Source organism: Schistocerca americana, chromosome 10 (genome assembly GCF_021461395.2).
Source record: "Schistocerca americana isolate TAMUIC-IGC-003095 chromosome 10, iqSchAmer2.1, whole genome shotgun sequence".
In the NCBI taxonomy this organism is placed as follows: Eukaryota; Metazoa; Arthropoda; class Insecta; order Orthoptera; family Acrididae; genus Schistocerca; species Schistocerca americana.
Genome location: NC_060128.1, coordinates 96,000,206 through 96,020,441, shown reverse-complemented (window position 1 = coordinate 96,020,441; position 20,236 = coordinate 96,000,206). Strand labels below are relative to the sequence as shown.

Here is a 20,236-nt window from a genome sequence, read left to right as displayed (position 1 = left end):
GGTATATATTACACATTACTGTGGTTAAGCCAGAAGCACTGTATGCAGCAGAAACACTCAACATGATTTTCAAAGGCCAAATGGAGAAACTTGAGCTAAAGGAAAGAGAAATCTTTGGGCCAAAATTTCAAGACAATAAGATTATATACATCAAAAATGAAACTCTCTACAAGAAAATTGAAAAACTTTCAGATACTATGCGAAAAAGGAGAATAAATTATTATGGTCATCTTCTCAGAATGAATTCCAACAGATTAACTAAACAAATCTTTGACTTTTTCCGTAACCACAAAACGAAACCCAACTGGTTTAAAGAAACTGTGAAAGACCTAGTAGAATTAAAGATTTCAGAAAATTCACTTATTTATCAAACAGCTAAATTAATTACTAAAGATGAAAACATAAGGTTCCAAGACAAATCTACACAAAAGTCCAAACCTTTCATCTCGGAAGAAGAGAGGAAAGGAAGATCAGAAAGAATGAAGAAATACTGGGCCATAAGAAAAGAACAACACAGAAAGAAATGATTGATGCAGCGTATCCCAAAGAGGGTGAAATGGAAGAAGAAGAAGAAGAAGAAAAATGGTATATTCTATAATGAAGAGTTTCAATATTATTTGATGCTGTAGAGTGATAATGATAGAAAATACACTAAACGTGTCAACTTCTTGCCAGTTTCACCTCCATTCTTTCTATTTCAGTGACACACAAGTTCAGAACTTAAGCCGTTGTAGAGGACCTGTAATATGTGGCTTCCAGTTGAAGTCATTGCCAATGACAACATCCAATAAATTTGTAAAACCCATTTCACTTATCGATTCACCCCTCGTCATTGTTACTGGTTGTTAGGAACCCCCTCATGTTGGAAGTACAGGGTGATCAAAAAGTCAGTATAAATTTGAAAACTGAATAAATAAATAATGTAGATAGAGAGGTACAAACTGACACACATGCTTGGAATGACATGGTGTTTTATTAGAACCAAAAAAATACAAAAGTTCAAAAAATGTCCGACAGGTGGCGCTTCATCTGATCAGAATAGCAATAATTAGCATAACAAAGTAAGACAAAGCAAAGATGATGTTCTTTACAGGAAATGCTCAATATGTCCACCATCATTCCTCAACAATAGCTGTAGTCGAGGAATAATGTTGTGAACAGCACTGTAAAGCATGTCCGGAGTTATGGTGAGGCATTGGCGTCGGATGTTGTCTTCCGGCATCCCTAGAGATGTCGGTCGATCACGATACATTTGCGACTTCAGGTAACCCCAAAGCCAATAATCGCACGGGTTGAGGTCTGGGGACCTGGGAGGCCAAGCATGACGAAAGTGGCGGCTGAGCATACGGTCATCACCAAATGACGCGCGCAAGAGATCTTTCACGCGTCTACCAATATGGGGTGGAGCGCCATCCTGCATAAACATCGTACGTTCCAGCAGGTGTTTATCAGCCAGGCTGGGGATGACGCGATTCTGTAACATATCGGCGTACCTCTCATCCGTCGTGGTAGCAGTTTTGCTGTCCAGTGCCATCTGTCGGACATTTTGTGAACTTTTTTTTCTTTTTCTTTCCAAGCATGCGTGTCAATTTTTATCTCTCTATCTACATTATTCCGTGGTTTATTAAGTTTTCAAATTTATACTGACTTTTTGATCACCCTGTATATTGGATCTAATGGCAGCAAATAGATGTTACCTCTTTGAGGATGTCCGCATCTCAACTGGTACCAATGACCAGTATGCAGTTGTGGCAACAGTGATTACCCAAGTACAAAGGACAACTAAAACAGGCAGAAAGATATATATGTTTAGAAAACTAGACAAAAAATCGGTAGTGTCATATCTCAACAAGGAACTTCAAACTTTCAGCAGAAGGCAGGAGCATGTAGAGGAACTGTGACTCAAGTTTAAAAGAATAATTGACTATGTGCTGGATGGATACGTACCCAGTAATGGGAGGGAACGTCTATGGTACACAGTCACTTTAAGGAAACTTTTGAAGAAACAGAGAAACCCTGTAAATCTGCAATAGGTGTGCACTGTATCTCCATGGGATATGCAGTGGATTACTCTGCCATGAAATTTTGGTGACAATGAAATCCTTGTGTTGTTCAATAATTAAGGAAACTGTGGAAATGTGTTTGGCAGAAGATGTATTTAATCATGATGGTGCCTTCAACTTGGCAAGATGTTAGACCCATTGATTTCTTTAATTTATTTACAAAGACAAAGTTTGTACAAAATTTCACCTGTTATGACAGATTAATGTATTATTTTGACCACTAAATTTTAACTCTGGTGGTTCAAAATTTGACAGACATCGTGCATTTAATATCGCATTGCGCAAGTGCCGAAACAAAGCCAGGCTGAAGTTTTCCGAGCCAAAAAATGTGGTGTGAACTGAAGATCATCCTGCACAGGACTGTGTAAGAAACTGGGGATGCTAAGTACTGCTTCCCAATATATTTATTCCTTAATGAAATTTTTCATTAAAGGTATATTCTTTTCTCAAACCAACAGCTCAGTTCATGGAATGAATACCAGAAATAAGAATAACTTTCAGTAAGATTTGGTTCAGGAAGGTGTCCAGTATTTTGCAGTGCACATTTTCAACAACAGGCCAGCACCCATAAAAAGTTTAACTAATAATAAAGTTCAGTTTGAGAAGAGTCTAAAGATTTTGTTGGTGGCCAAATCCTTCTACTCCATTCACGAATTACATAGGAGAACCGATTAATGCATGTATGTTGTTAATAATATCATATAATGTAAATATTGTGTACAATCTGACTTCTGTACAAATTTTGTGCAGTAATTCCATCATTGTAAATAAGTGCTGTAAAATATTTTTGTTGTACTTCTTTTTTATTTGATGATGCGTGCCTACATATGTACCTAAGGGTATTGAACATTTAATGTCCGGTGACCAGTTATATATTCTTTTAAATGTAAATATGCTTAAGATTTTTTTGAGTGATTCCACATCCATTTGAGTTCTTGCTTTGTAAATATTTTGAGTGTTATTGTTTTCTGATGTGTTCCACATCCCAGAGGATCTACTCACTGTGGATCAATTGGGATGAAAAGTACATCTAATGTAATCTACACGCCTCAGATATAGCAGTTTTTGAGAGAGCACTCTCAGCTTGACAGAATGGGATCATGCAGGAAAATACGTGCACATGCACCACACCAAATTTTAGTATAAAGTCAGTTCTGTCGACCAGCAGCCTTCTGTGTAAACTGCACCTTAGGGTGGCCGAATGGTCATCTGCTGAAATATCATGGCAAAATGTGGATACCATCTGGCTGCAATCCCAAAACCTCACGGAACAGGATTTCAATTTGGTTATGTGCCTCTTGATCACACAACACCTGTGCAGTATATTTATTAGTTAACTTTACTCTTTCTATTATTTTGTTCCAACCACAACTTTCAAGTATTGTGTTAAATGAAAAAGATGGTAGATTGTATTCTGTGATTTTCCTTTTCCAGCTCCACGGGAGTGACCAAGACCGTGTAAATTACTACAGTGACGCTGCTCACGAAGACACCTTGAAGACGTACTGCACAGAAGGGACACCTTACGAGACACCGTACAATTTCTCCACTGCGACCTCCATGTCGGATCTGAGATGTGAACCACCTACCCCACAGTCAGAAAAGGTGAAGGAGGAAGAAGTCGAAGCACCACACGCGGCATCCGATGATGCCAATCCAGCCGAGGAGGAAGTGGCTGTTGAGAGACAGGTAAAGAAATGTGTATTTATATCCGTACTCTGGAAGCCATCTCATTTTGTATAGTGGGGTATTACTGTCATTTTTCCTTTTTTCATCTCCATTCACAAATGGTGCACAGGATGAATAATTGTTGGTAACCCTTTGTATAAGCTCTATTTTTTCGACTTGCCCATTATGGTCATTTCTCGAGATGTATTTGGGGAAAATGATATGTTGTTCAACTCTTCTTGAAACTTATTGTCTGTGAATTTTAACTGTAACCCTGTCCATAGTGCACAATGTGTCTCTTGTTGGATCTACCTCTGGAGTTCGACTAGCATCTCTGTGTCACTCGTGTGCTAAGTGATACCACGATTGAGTGTGCTGTTTTTCATTGGATCTTCATGACATAATTCTACTAATGCAGTTTTTTGAGGATCCCATTCTGATGAACAGTGCTTGAAAAGTGTGAGGTCATCCACATGAATGCTAAAAGGAACTTGTTAAACTTCAGTTAAATGATAAATCAGTCTAATCTAAAAGCCGTACATTCAACTAAGTAACTAGGAGTTACATTTACGAAGAACTTAAATTGGAAGTAACACATAGAAAATGTTGTGGGGAAGGCTAACCAAAGACTGCGTTTTAATGGCAGGACACTTAGAAAATGTAACAGACCTACTAAGGAGGCTGCCTACACTACGCTTGTCCGTCCTCTTTTAGAATACTGCTGCGCGGTGTGGGATCCTTACCAGATAGGACTGATGGAGTACATTGAAAAAGTTCAAAGAAGGGCAGCGCGTTTTGTATTATCGCGGAATATGGGAGAGTGTCACAGAAATGATACAGGATTTGGCCTGGAAATCATTAAAAGAAAGGCTTTTTCGTTGCGACGGAATCTTCTCACGAAATACCAATCATTAACTTTCTCCTCCGAATGCAAAAATATTTTATTGACACTGACCTACATGGGGAGGAACGATCACCACGATAAAAGAAGGGAAATCAGAGCTCGTACGGAAAGATATAGGTGTTCATTCTTTCCGCACACTATACGAGAGTGGAATAATAGAGAATTGTGAAGGTGGTTCGAAAAAACCCTCTGCCAGGAACTTAAATGTGATTTGCAGAGTATCCATGTAGATGTAGATGTAGAAAATCGATCAGATGAGTGTTTTGTAAGCCTCTTCTTTTATGCCGAATTCTTGCACTAGATTTTGGCATGGTGCTTACCTTCCATACGTCTAGTTTCCTGTGGTTGTTCCACTTTATTTCATTCTGTTTATTGGTAAATTTAATCTGGCAAGATTAGGGTCAGCAGGCTCCCTTACCTCTTATTTGGTACTGTTATATCCGTGAGCAACCAGATACCAGGGCATGCATCTGAACACAGGAGGGAAATGGATGAAGCTGCGAGGTGGAAGGGTCATCTGCAGAAGAGAAAATGACACCAAGCGGTAGTTGAGCTAAACGAGGCTCACAGTGAGCAATCAGGACACATACTAGGACAAACCCAAAGCAACCTATGTGACAAAGAGGTGCAAAGCAGAAATCTTTGGCACAATGATGCCAACAGGTCACAAGCAAAGAAAGAAACAGTTTGAATTGGGGCTAGAGAGAAAGACAAAGTGCCAAGTGAGATTGTCATCAAATAGTCTATAGTATAGCAAGGATAGTAATGGAGAATACGAGATGCGGCTAGAAAAAAACCGGACTGATGCTGGAAAAAACATTTATTTACAATTATTTACAATTTCATGTTATCTCCTTCAATGTACTCTCCTCCTCGGTCTCTACACCGCTCCATACGAATTTTCCACTGTTCATAGCAATGCTGCAGATCATTTTCGGTAAGTCCATACATTACTTCCGTCGCTTTTTCTTTTACTGCTTCAACAGTCTCAAATCTAGTTCCTTTCAAAGCTGACTTGACTTTAGGGAAAAGAAAAAAGTCACAGGGGGCCAAATCAGGTGAGTAGGGTGGATGATCTAAGATGGGAATGTTGTGTTTTGCCAAAAACGTCTTCACTGACAACGCACTGTGAGCTGGGACATTGTCTTTGTGAAGGATCCATGACTTTTTTCTCCACAAATCGTTCCGTTTTCTCCGTACTCGCTCACGTAGGGTAGCCAGGACGCTAATGTAGTAATGCTGATTCACTGTTTGTCCCTCTGGTACCCAATCAATGTGCACAGTCCCTTTGATGTCAAAAAAAACAATCATCATTGCCTTGAATTTCGATTTTGACATTCGTGCTTTTTTTTGTCGTGGAGAACCAGGAGTTTTCCAATGCATCGATTGGCGTTTAGTTTCGGGATCGTAATTAAAAAACCACTATTCATCGCAAGTAATAACATTTTGTAAGAAGGTGGGATCACTTTCAATGTTTTCCAGGATGACAGAACAAATCATTCTTCGGCGTTCCTTCTGTTCAATTGTGAGACACTTTGGAACCATTTTTGAACACACTTTGTTCATGTTGAAACTTTCATGAAGAATCTGCCTAACACTTTCCTTGTCAACTCCTGTTAACTCAGACACTGCTCTGATTGTTAAACGGTGATCTTGTCGAACAAGTTTACCGATTTTTTCAATGTTTGCATCAGTTTTTGCTGACAATGGTCTGCCAGTGCGAGTGTCATCACTGGTGTCTTCGCGGCCATCTTTAAATCGTTTAAACCACTCAAACACTTGTGTCCGCGATAAACAATCATCGCCGTACACTTGTTGTAACATTACAAACGTTTCACTTGCAGATTTTCCTAGTTTGAAACAAAATTTGATGTTAACACGCTGTTCTTTCTGTACACTCAACATTTTCCGACGCACAGACAAAACGTCAACTACTTAAAACAGACGCCACGGGCAGACTGAGTGCAGGAGGCAGATGAAACTCGAGCAGTAGGCGGAGCGAGAGTCACGTGACAGGCCACGCGACTTTCAGCCTTATTGCATTCGTTTTATTGTTTCACCAGTACTAGTCCGGTTTTTTTCTAGCCACACCTCGTATAAGATGGGAGTACAGAACTGGCTGACGTTTTGCTGGGTGGCCGTATCTATACTGGCTGTGAGGAATGCTATTGGTTGACATAGTCACATGGAAGGATGAGAGGCGTACCTGCTACACAAGCACAGAACTGTGGCAATACTGTCCCCTCTAATGGCCATCTAAGTCAATTTCTTCTATCGAGCAGAGGGCAGTTGTTAGAAATAACTCAGTGGAAGAACAACTCACATAGATTTGATATCAGTAAGGGCTCAACCTTACCCCTCCTCCTCTTCCTTCTTTTTGTTAAAGATCTCCTAGAAATCTGCCATCCACAGTACCTGCATTATTTACATATACCCACAGCAGATGAGAGCTCACTTGGTTGACTGAAAGGAACCTGTACTGGCTTTATGATCACAACCTCATACTTAATACGGATAAACCAGCTCAAATGGTCTTCCACTCATCACAGAACCATACAGCACACTTAGAAACAGTAGTCATAGATAATCAACTAATTTAACTACTCACTGGGACTAAATTCCATGGGCTGTGGGTAGATAAAATGGAATATACACAGAAGCAGACTGCTGTGCAAAATGATTAGCTTCTTTTATGCTCGTAGTTATCAATCAGAGAGTGACTTGGCCACTATTAGAACTCTATACCTTGCTCTGGTTAACACAGTCATTTTATACTGTATTCCTTTCTGGGGTCAATACAGCAAAGTATTTCTCATGCGAATATGAATTATGAAGATCACAATACGATTGTCATCAATTTTCAAAGAACTGGGAATATTACCTGTGCCATGTATATACATCTTAGGAGTGTGCTAGTCCTGTTCAGTTTTCTTCATCCTTAGTGGATTTAAATGTCAGTGTTCAGACCTTTGTTTGCTAAAGTAGTAGAACACAGTTCTCAAAAATGCTATTAAAAATGGAAAAAAAATCACATTTGAGGAGTAGAAGATTTCAGTGTGCTGTAAAGTACTGCACATTTCCAACATTTTAACAGGCTCACCTATAGCAGAGTACATAGTCCTGTAATCACGAAGCCCCTGTTTCAATCCTTGTTAGTACCCACATTTTTATTTAAATTCTGTATTTATTACCAAAAGGAAATGTTATAAGTATTGAATAATATTTTTAAATAAAAATAATTCTTTCTTTTTTTGAAAAATGGAAGGATTAGAATATTTCTGATCAGTGTTAAGTACAAAAATAGTTGCAGGTTGCCTAATGTGTACCATAAAAGTCTTGGAATCATGTAATCGTCCATTCTAAAGTCAGTAGTTGCTACATCTTTATTAAGAAAAACATTAAAATCTATACTTTTTATCAAATGCAAATGTTAAATAACAAATATTGAGTCATAATGTTTTGATAAAAATAACATCTTTTTATTTTTAAGTAATGGTCATACAAAAATAAATTAGAATTTTGTACATATGCGCAACACCATAGTGTTAAATTAAAAAATTATGTATAGTAATAATACTGTTCAGATTGTAGAAAAAAGAGAGTATTTCATTTTCAATTTGAAGCCCCAAACTTTTGTTTCAAATTTTGATTTATTGTGAATATTTGCATTTTCATGTGATTGTTAATTAAATGTACCAATATGTCATTTTTATTAAAAAATTATCGTTCAGTATCTGTCAGTTTCCATTTGTTACATAAATATGGAACTGAAATAAAAGCAAAATAAAGTTACTGCTAGTGAGATTTTAACCATTGACATTACGATTACAAAACTCTCAAGCTCCGTACTCAAATACCGGTTACTACAGTATTTAGAGGGAAATATTTTTTGCTTAGCAGCACTCAGAAATTTTCTAATCTCGTATGAGAGGCAAAGGAGGCAGTGGCATACGACCTGCAGGACAAGAGAAGGATGTAGGACCACAGGATTTCATCTATCCCCTCTCTCCCTCATTATCTGACCTACCTCCTCTATCGTGCCTCTCCCCTCCTTCCTCCCACCCCCTCCCTGTTATCACCATATTTGGTCCACCATCTCCTTCATCATGGATCTATATTATCAAAATGAAATTCTGATGGTATGGGGAAGCTCATCTGTGGTGTAGTAGTATTTTTGTACAAAGCACCTCACATAAAACTCTTGTCCATTTGTGCAACTTTTTTATTTCATGTTTGTAAACTGACATTAATCATATTTTTGTGAACATAACACTATCTCAAACTAAGTCTGTAATATGAATATAATAGAGGGAAACATTCCACGTGGGAAAAATATATATAAAAAACAAAGATGCTGTAACTTTCCAAACGAGAAAGAGCTGGTATGTTGATAGACACAATAAAAAAAAAAAACACACACACACACACACACACACACACACACACACACACACACACACACACACACACAAATTTCAAGCTTTCGCAACCCAAGGTTGCTTCATCAGGAAAGAGGGAAGGAGAGGGAAAGACGAAAGGATGTGGGTTTTAAGGGAGAGGGCAAGGAGTCATTCCATCCCGGGAGTGGAAAGACTTACCTTAGGGGGGAAAAATGACAGGTATACACTCTCGTGCGTGCGCGCGTGCGCGCCCACACACACACACACACATCCATCCGCACATATACAGGCACAGGCAGACATATGTAAACGCAAAGGGGTTGGGCAGAGATGTCAGTCAAGGCGGAAGTACAGAGGCAAAGATGTTGTTGAATGACAGGTGAGGTACGAGAGGGGGCAACTTGAAATTAGCGGAGGTTGAGGCCTGGTGGGTAACGGGAAGAGAGAATATATTGAAGAGCAAGTTCCCATCTCCGGAGTTCGGATAGGTTGGTGTTGGTGGGAAGTATCCAGATAACCCGGATGGTGTAACACTGTGCCAAGATGTGCTGGCCGTGCACCAAGGCATGTTTAGCCACAGGGTGATCATCATTACCAACAAACACTGTCTGCCTGTGTCCATTCATGCGAATGGACAGTTTGTTGCTGGTCATTCCCACATAGAATGCATCACAGTGTAGGCAGGTCAGTTGGTAAATCACGTGGGTGCTTTCACATGTGGCTCTGCCTTTGATCGTGTACACCTTCCGGGTTACAGGACTGGAGTAGGTGGTGGTGGGAGGGTGTATGGGGCAGGTTGTACACCGGGGGCAGTTACAAGGGTAGGAGCCAGAGGGTAGGGAAGGTGGTTTGGGGATTTCATAGGGATGAACCAAGAGTTTAAGAAGGTGAGGTGCACGGCGGAAAGACACTCTTAGCGGAATGGGGAGGATTTCATGAAGGATAGATCTCATTTCAGGGCAGGATTTGAGGAAGTCTGCAATATGTTTTCCAAGTGCTTATACATATTGTAGCTGAAGACTAGCTCAGTACTTACATCCTCCACTGAGCAGCTGTAAAATAGTGGGTCTATACAGACTTTTTATGCCGACACAACTTACTGGTACCGTTGCAGCTGAAGCCCACAGTGGAAGTGCAGGCAGAGGCTACACCTGCCGGCTTCGTGTCCCCCGAGAAGCCCGTCGCATACTGCGAGGAGGGCACACCCTGTTTCTCTCGCGTGAGCTCGCTCAGCTCCCTGGCCAGCCACCCCGCGGCACCGGACGACCACAGGCACCTGGTGGGCACCGCGGCGTCTGCCCAGGCCGCAGTGCCGACCGGACGAGCTCTACACCCGCAGGAAACGGTTGTGGAGGAGGCCAAGGAGCAGAGGGATGGTGAGTGAAACTGTCTGTCTGTGTGAGTGATGCTTTCAGTTGCTTCTGGCTTCATTACTTTCCTGTTATCAGATTTTAACTTACACTTCAGTCAACTTTTGGCACCGACGGTTAGCCGCGCGGGGTATCCGTCAGTGCGATCTGAGGTGCCTTGCCACGGTTCGCGCGCCACCCACCCACCCTCCGTTAGAGATTCGAGTCCTCCCTCGGGCACGGGTGTATATGTGTTGTCCTTAGTGTAAGTTAGATTGAGTAGTGTGTAAGCCTAGGGACCGATGGCCTTAGCAGTTTGGTCCCATAGAACTTACCACAAATTTCCAATTTCTGCACCAATGGTTACTCTTATTAATGGCATTTCAGAAATTTATCAAGGAATTACTAATTTACATTTCATACGTATTTTTGTTGTTGTTGTTGTTGTTGTTGTTGCTGTGGTCTTCAATCCACAGTCCAGTTTGATGCTGCTCTCCACACTAATAAGTAATGCAACACTTTTTTTTGTGAAAACAGGTTGGTTGTATTCTGAGTTCGAATGCTCCATATTATTCCCCACTCTTTTGGCTACAGAATGCTATTTTTCAACTCGGTCTCCCGTGAGCTCACAAGGTATCACTCTACTTGTAGATGTCGGAGCCGACATCTCGCTGCACCGATAACCTCCCCCGTCATCCACATGCTGCTTCCCACGGAGTGCGTACTTCATTAGGCCAGGCGGATGGGAGTTTGAAAGTGCAGGATCCGAGCTGCGTGGTGGATGAGGAAGAACCATCCAGTGAAGTTTTGTGAGCTTCTCTCGAGCTCACAGACTTGTGTGGGGCTTCACATTGTCACGGGTAAAGAGCAGTCATTAGCACTTCTGTGGCAACGGACATGCTGAAGTTGTTTCTTCAGTTTCCAGGGTAGCAGTATAATTCAGAGTTGGTCATTGCATAGTGAGTGAGGACATCAACCCGTTCAGAGTACCAGAAGACTGTCGCCGTGACTTTACCGGCTGAGGGCGTGGCTTTGAGGTTTTTATTTGGAGGGGAGATGGTGTGGCGAAACTCTCTAGATTGCCTTTTTGTTTCCAGTTTGAAATGATGAAACCCTGTTTGATTGCCAGTACCGATTTTTGAGAAAAAATTGTCAATCAACCTCGTAATGCGCAAGCGGTTCTGCACATATGGTCCTCCAATGGCTATTTACGGTCTTCTGTTTGGTAGCAAGGAATACTGTTGGCACGCACCTTTGAGTACCACAGCTGGTGGATGATTGTGTTAGCACTACCAACAGAGATGTCCAGTTGAGTAGTGGGGTGGTTGATTGTGATCCTTCAATCAGCTCAAATGAGAGTGTCTGTGTTTTACAAGGTTATAGGAGCCTCAGCTGTTAGCGGCCAGCCGGCACACGGGAGATTAGACCGGTTTGTGTGACCTTGTTCTGACGATGACAGACGCCTCGGCGAACAACTCGTCGTGCTTTTGTTCACTGCCAGGTCTCCATAGACATTCTGCGTATGCTTACGAATACATGCAGTGCTCTGGTTTTCTGCCAAAGGAAACCCAATGACAGCTCTGTTATGAATGCATCTCTACTACAAATGCTATTTTGAAGGCTGTGTACAGTGCCGCCACCTATCAGAACATCATGGAACTATATGGAGTGAAGTGGGAATATTCTACGATGTCCCACAACAGTTGGAATGCCCCTCATACGCCCACATTTAAGTATGTATTCTGCAATTCACACTTAATTTTTTGGTAAGGCGGTCTTAGAACTTTTTTCAGACAGTTTCCAGACCGTTTCACTATTGAATAGCAAGTAGGAAAAAGCAGTGTTTAAATCTTCCTATGCGAGCTGATGTTTCTTATTTTATTGCAATGGAGAGTTCTTGCTATGGAGGTGGGAATCTGCAGAATATTTTAGCATTTGCAGGATAAAGTTGATGTTTCAGATTTTGTGAAAACCACACAAGGAAAAACATCTTTGTTTTAATGATTACCACCCTAATGTGCTTATTCTATCTGTAATACTGTCTCCCCTATTCTGTGATAATACAAAATTAATTGCCCTTCTTTTAGTTTTTTTAGTGTCCTCCATCAGTCTTATGATGTAAGGATATTGTACTGAGCAGCAATAATCCAGAAGAGGACAGACAAGCATATGGCACTACTCTCCAGGCAAATACATTCACAAAAGACATCTTGACATTTACGTTTGTATTTGTTGTTAACGAATTTCCCTTTTGCAGAAAGGCCTTTATTGCTAGTGTGAGTGCAAATTTTATTTCCTCTCAATTTTATCCATTGCTTTACAAATCACAGAACTTTTTTAAGTGTCTCATTTCTTAATCCAATTACCCGCCACGTTAGCCGAGAGCACTAATGCGCTGCTTCCTGGACTCAGGTAGGCGTGCCGGCTCCGGATCGAATCCGCCTGGCGGCTTAACGACGGAGGCCGATGTGATGGCCAGCCTGGATGTGGTTTTTAGGCAGTTTTCCACTTCCCACTAGGTGAAAACTGGGCTAGTCCCCACATCCCGCCTCAGTTACACGGCTCGCAGACACCTGAACACTATTCCATGGATTACACTAGGTGCAGACAGTTGGGGTACACTAATTCCGTCCCGGGGGGTACGGGGTGGCGGCAAGAAGGGCATCGGGCCACCCCTTAAATTAACCTTGCCAAATCCGATTAACCATGCTGACCCTGCATCATTGCTGGAGGAAGGCACAAGCATAAGAAAAAGAAAGAAGATTTCTTAATCCAATTATCTTAGCATACCCTGCATTTATTTGGATATCCTTCAGTACCCTTGATTAACATACCTGTATGTTGATGTTCATGTTCGAATGTCTTTCAAGACACTATACATTCCATTCAACTACTTTTCCAAGTCCTTTTGCTGTCTTTGACAGAACTATAGTCTCGTTGGCAAACCTCAAAAGTCTCTATTTCTTCTCCCTGATTTTTAAGTCCTTTTCCAAGTTTCTATTTGGCCTCCTTTACTGCCTGTTCAATGGTCAGATTGAATAACTCGAGATATAGTAGTTTATTACACATCTTTAAGTCCTCAGGCTAAAATGCTAGTGACATCTAGAGGAACATACCAGACGGCAAGTGTGTTGCATTGTTATAACAACAATGTTGGTTAAGTGAGGTGGCACAGTGGTTAACTCTTGAGACTCACATTTGGGAGGATAGCGGTTCAGATCCCTGCCCAGCTCTCCAGATTTCGAAATTGTGCAAGGCAAGTGCCAGAATGATATCCTTTGAAAGGATGTGGCTGTCTTCCTTGACATTCCTTGCCTTGGTCTGAGCTTGTGCTCCATCCCAGTGATCTTGTCTTCCACAAGATGTTCAGTCCTATCTTCCATCCTTCAGGTGACTGTGCAAATAGTGTATACTAGTAAACCCCGATGCTTTAAAAAAATCAATCTCCCGTTTATAAAACAGCTTCAAACATCTGATTACTTTACAAGTGAATTAATGTGTTAAATATGAGGGTGAGGCAATAAATAAATCACAAATGTCAGAATAGCACATACTGTTTTACATTTCGTACCTGTACATATCTAGAAGGTGGTAGAACACATTGTGTGGAAGGTAGCCAATAAAAAGTAATAATGATCTCCAGCCAGACCAAGAAGGCAGGAGTGCTATGAGTGTGTACCCGACAAGAATGCAGTTCCTGTGAGTGGAGGGAGTGCCCGCAGAGCGCATCCAGAGAAAAATTTGTCCTGTATATGGCTAGAACTTTATTTCATGGAAATTTGTGTTCAACTGGATATTGGAATTCAACAAAGAACAAGAAAAAGTCACAAACAAGGAATTTCCTGCCCATCCTGCTTATCGAGTAGTGGTACATTCATCTCCTGTCTAGGGGTATTTTGCTACTTCCCAGGACATACCGTATTTACTCGAATCTAAGCCATACTCGAATCTAAGCCGCACCTGAAAAATGAGACTCGAAATCAAGGAAAAAAAATTTCCTGAAACTTAACAAGGGAACCTCCCCATCGCACCCCCCTCAGATTTAGTTATAATATGGCACAGTGGATAGGTCTTGAAAAACTGAACACAGATCAATCGAGAAAATAGGAAGAAGTTATGTGGAACTATGAAAAAAATAAGCAAAATATACAAACTGAGTAGTCCATGTGCAAAATAGGCAACATTAAGGCTTATATGAGCCCAGGAGCGCCGTGGTCCCGTGATTAGTGTGAGCAGCTGTGGAAGGAGAGGTCCTTGGTTCCAGTCTTCCTTCAAGTGAAAAGTTTAGTTTCCTTATTTTCGCAAAGTTATGATATGTCCGTTCGTTCATTGACGTCTCTGTTCACTGTAATAAATTTAGTGTCTGTGGTTTGCGACCGCACCGCAAAACTGTGCGATTAGTAGACGAAAGGACGTGCCTCTCCAATGGGAACCGAAAACCTTTGATCGCAAGGTCATAGGTCAACCGATTCCTCCACAGGAAAACACGTCTGATATATTCTATACGACACTGGTGACGGCATGTGCATCACATGACAGGAATATGTTGTCGACCCACCTAACTTGTACACTTGGAGAATGGGTAAAAAGATTCTTCTACCTTGCCCGGTTTAGGTTTTCTTGTGGATGTGATAATCACTCCCAAAAAAGTGATGAAAACATAAGAGTTTGTCACATAAACTGCAACAAATGAATGCAACAGTTTCACAGTCACACAGTTTTCCCTGTGCTCTGTCAAAACATATGTTTTTAATGTTTTCAAATTTTTCCGTGTGTAGACCGTCAAATCCTGCATATGTCCAAGCAAATCTGAACATGTCCTGGAATTTTGGAGAGCGAAGTTGATTATGTGTGAGTGCCTGAACTTTGATAATTGACACACGATCACGTAAACAATACTGCTCTGTGTACCTGTGCAGCTTCGCAAAATAATTGTCTGAAAAATAAGAAATTAAACTTTCCACTCGAGGGAAGACTTGAACCAAGTACCTCTCGATCCATAGTTGCTCACACTAACCACGAGACCACGGCGGTCCTGAGTTTACACTATCCTTTATGTTGCCTATCTTGGGCATGGACTACTCAGTTTGTATATTTTGCTTATTTTTTTCATAGTTCCACACAACTTCTTCCTGTTTTCTCGATTGATCTGTGTTCAGTTTTTCAAGGCCTATCCACTGTGCCAACTTATAACTAAATCTTAGGGGGGTGCGATGGGGAGGTTCCCTTGTAAGCCGCACCTGAAATTTGGGACTCGAAATTCAAGAGGAGAGAAAAGTTTTAGGCCGCACCTCCAAATCAAAACAAAGTTGGTCCATTGTAACACGAGAGACAATTTAGGTCGAATGAATGGTGATACACCTACAGTAGTTTGGTTCGAGTCGTAAGCTTAGCAGTTAAGCTTTACCAGATAGCCATTGCTATGCGTCAGGCCCTCCATCCGTATTTATACGGGTACCCTTCCTTTTTCACATGCTTCATCTGGTTTGAATTGATTGCTTATTTTTCTTTGATCTGATAAGTGCCGTTCTCTTTGTTATAGGTGTTTACATCACTCTAAGCTGAAAATGCATTACTGTACTGTGTCATGCATTGTTTGCCGCATTCTGATAATGAGTGTTTACGGCCTGTGACAGCTCGCGGCATGGGTTGCTTTTGTGCATGATACCGCCGCTTATAAATAAATAAATTTAAAAAAAAAAACGTCTCATTATCGAAACAATGGCAAGAGACTGCTATTTCTTGTTACTTACACTGCTGCTTTCTTTGATAATGATCAACAAGAACCAAACAATAGACTGCGTATGATAGAAGATGTTCTGAATGAGAGTTTAGCGAAAATTTTTCTCATTTTGAAAATCTTTGCAGATGCCTCTCTAGTACATTACATTCTGCACAGAAATTAGAGTCAACTTAGATTTAAAAATGTAGTCTATTGCCGTGCTTCAATTCTGACTGTACCACTATTAGGCATAAGAATAATACGAATATAAACATGACATGATATGTATATTATTCCACATTTGCTGTTGTCTCACTCTAGTTTCGTAGTTTATTAGGCAGACAGGATTTAAATGAGATAGCAGCAAACACAAAAGAATACATGGCAAAATGTTTATATTCATATTATTCTTATGGTGAAGAGAATACTGCATGTGATTCACAATTCATAAAAGTTCCTATTAGCAACCATCTCTTCTGACAGATAGGAAAAAATTCAGAACGTAGAGTTGGCCATATTGACAAACATCCCAAACAGTCTTGCCAGTTGGATTTTCGTAGTACATTGAAATGCTGCTACATTCGAAGATGAACAATACAGAATTTGTATTTACTTTGTTGGGTAATGTATGAAAATGCAGTGGTCGAAACTCGGGGCGGAGAAGAAAGCTCGTCTTCCACCTTTTCTTTTTTTTTAAATTTATTTACTGACGCAGAGGTTTTGGCGCCAGTATTTATCTTTGTGCCTGAAAAGCACGCCTGTGTAGCGCTACATATATTCGACGGCAGAAGTTAGTTGTGGCGGCACCTACCAACATTTTTCAGAACTTCCGCTTACTTTGCACTCGATTCTAAGCCGCAGGCGGTTTTTTGGATTACAAAAACCGGAAAAAAAGTGTGGCTTAGATTTGAGTAAATACGGTATCGGTCTTGTGGGTTGCAGAAATTTAAGGAACGAAATAAACTTATATCCTCAGAGATAGATCTATTCTGCTTTTCAATATACTCCCCTTGTAAACTTAAATACTTACCTCACTATTTGACAAGGCATTATAAACCTACAGCACAGAATTCTTGTGGCAGTGTTCGCATCTAACGAGAGCACGGAGACCGATTAACACATCTCCAGGACCGCGAGCATGAGCTGACAGTGTTGAATTCACCACTGAAGATGCTTCACAAATAAAAGAAGTAAAATGCATATGGCAATAAACAAGCTGACTTTAATTGGTTGAACTTCTTGTCTGCTGTAACAAATACACAACCTCCATTTTTCATTAGCCTATCCTTTCGATATGCACTTAAATGCTCCCCAAAAATCTCAGTGCTATCAGTATCACCCTGCAGCTCTCTACCCTGTGGCGCAAGTGCAGGAAGCCGAAGCCTGGTTTGTCACAGAACTTTTGACGTCTCTGGTTCATTCCTACCACTCGACTCAGAATCGAGGGGGCACGATCAGTTCTGGGGACAATGCTGGAAATTGCAAGCTTCCTTGAAACTCCTCATGTGAGGTTGCTCTTCCCAACCTTCTCTGCCAGTTGTTGGAATGATCCAAGTACGACCTCGGAGCCCCTATGACAGGCATCATTTGTTCCAACATGCATCGCAATCTGCTGTTTCCAGATTGAGATTTTCACTCTGCAGCAGAGTGTGCGCTGATCTGAAACTTCCTGGCAGATTAGAACTGTGTGCCGGACCAAGACTTGAACTCGAGACCTTTGCCTTTCGCGGGCAAGTGCTCTACCGACTGAGCTACCCAAGCATGACTCACGCCCTGTTCTGACAGCTTTACTTCTGCCAGTACCTCACCTCCTACCTTCCAAACTTAACAGAAGCTCTCCTGCGAACCCTGCAGAATTAGCACTCCTGAAAGAAAGGATATTGGGGAGACATGGGTTTGCCACAGCCTGGGGGATGTTTCCAGAATGAGGTTTTCACTCTGCAGCGGAGTGTGCGTTGATATGAAACTTCCTGGCAGATTAAAACTGTGTGCCGGACTGAGACTCGAACTCGGGACCTTTGCCTTTTGTGGGAAAGTACTCTACCGACTGAGCTACCCAAGCACAACTCACGCCCCGCCCTCACAGCTTTACTTTTGCCAGTACCTCGTCTCGTACTTTCCAAACTTTACAGAAGCTCTCCTGCGAACCTTGCAGAACTAGCACTCCTAGAAGAAAGAATAATGCGGAGACATGGCTTAGCCACAGCCTGGGGCATGTTTCCAGAATGAGATTTTCACTCTGTAGTGGAGTGTGCACTGATCTGAAACTTCCTGGCAGATTAAAGCTGTGTGCCGGACTGAGACTCGAACTCGGGACCTTTGCCCATCGCGGGCAAGTGCTCTACCATCTGAGCTACCCAAGCACGACTCATGCCCCGTCCTCACAGCTTTACTTCTGCCAGTACCCTGTCTCCTACCTTCCGGTAGAGCACTTTCCTGCGAAATGCAAATGTCCCGAGTTCGAGTCTCGGTCCAGCCCACAGTTTTAGTCTGCCAGGAAGTTTCAATCTGCTGTTGCTTGCACCTCATTCTCTCAGTTTCTGCCAGAACAGGCTCTTCAACATGTTGAATGAGGCCCTCAGGCATACACATTGAGTGCACCTGACATTCTGTCCTCCCCCTTGCTACCATTTCCTTCAGAAGTACCGTCGCTCACCATAAGTTTCAACTGCGGATGATTAAGAGACCTCTACTCTTTTGCATTTGCCTCCTGTTGACACCGACCAAAACAAGTTTTCCCAAAACAGGTTAAGTGAGTCCCACTGGCTCAGTTTCAGTGAAAGACAGCACCTCAAAATTGTTGGTTAGGGGGATCAGTACAACACCCTGAGCCCTCCATAGTCCCCATGCACATTGTACAGATTGCCTAGAGGTACCATTGAAATGCCACTTGCAGTCAAGCTGATGAGTAATGACACATCCCATACTTTCTGCAGAGGAAACAGGATCCACAGGAGAGGATAGTACTTAAGGCACCTTTGGTACTGGTACCACAGATACATGACTCTCACTGTCAGTGATGATGCCTCAAGAAAATAGAGTTTATAACTAATACTAGTCTTACTGAGTTAAACTTTTAATGTAAGATTAGACCTCTTAGTGAGTAGACTATTGCAGCATTTTAAATTGAGTCAGTGATTATGAAAAGTATAGAAAATCAAATTTTCATTGCCTCTGGAAGTCATTAGAGAGGCAACCTGCAATTGGTACGGTATTCTGGGTGCTGGGATAGCTGCTTAGTAATATAGATATCTTTTACAAAGTACATTTGTTATATTACAGTAGTATTTCTCAGTGGATTTCTTCACAGACTAGTCTACTGAACTTTTTTTTCAGGCATGTGAGCGTGCTGTCTGGAAATCTGCAACTGTCTATTTTACAAGACAAATTAGAATAGCTACCTGTATGTGTGATGCAGACAACTGTTTTAAATTTATTTTCTATTAAAAACTGATGTATTGTGAAAAAAAAAATCTGCAACTGTCTATTTTACAAAACAAATTAAAATAGTTACTTATGCGTGTGATGCAGACAACTGTTTTAAATTTATTTTCTATTAAAACTGATGTATTGCGAAATTTATTATCACCAGTGCTGATTACTGGTACACTGTATCATTACACAACTTGCTTCACATAAAATGTATAGCTTTTGTGTTTCAAGTAGTGGGGAAAGAGTGGTGCGATGTGACTATCGTGGCTGTGGAAGTGAGTGGAGTGATTGATTTCTCTATTACAGTTATTCTGGTCGGTAGGTATGTGCCTCTTCTTTTGGAAAATAATCTAGTGTTGATGTCTGAAGCAAATAACATGTATTATTCTGTGGTCTACTATTTGTTGAGCAACTGAAGGATCTAAAAAGTAGGTGGATAGTCAGTACTTGCAGTCCACAGCTATCATCCTAGTCCCTTGGAATAGCCCTCACTCTCATTCCTCAGCTGCCCTTTTTTGATTCTGTCTTGGCTTTGACGCTGGTCATGCTGAGTCTGATAGTAGGAGCCAGCCCCCAGATAACACTGTACTTTATTTAACTCGAATCACGACTTTGAAACTGGTTGTGAGTCTTTTTGAAGTTTTGTAATCCACACCTTGAATGGCCTTTCTTTGGAAATGGGGAACTCTTGAGGTGTT

General features: G+C 41.3%; 1 protein-coding gene across 1 annotated transcript in view; it reads left to right on the top strand.

Annotated features, from left to right (window-relative positions):
* The window catches only part of LOC124552268 (serine-rich adhesin for platelets-like), an 820,531-nt gene that overhangs the window by 666,185 nt on the left and 134,110 nt on the right, over positions 1-20,236 (top strand). Inside the window, exons 18-19 of the mRNA XM_047126548.1 lie at positions 3,498-3,752; positions 10,150-10,411. Of these exons, the coding sequence (XP_046982504.1) occupies positions 3,498-3,752; positions 10,150-10,411 (517 nt within the window). The remainder of the gene's footprint in view (positions 1-3,497; positions 3,753-10,149; positions 10,412-20,236) is intronic.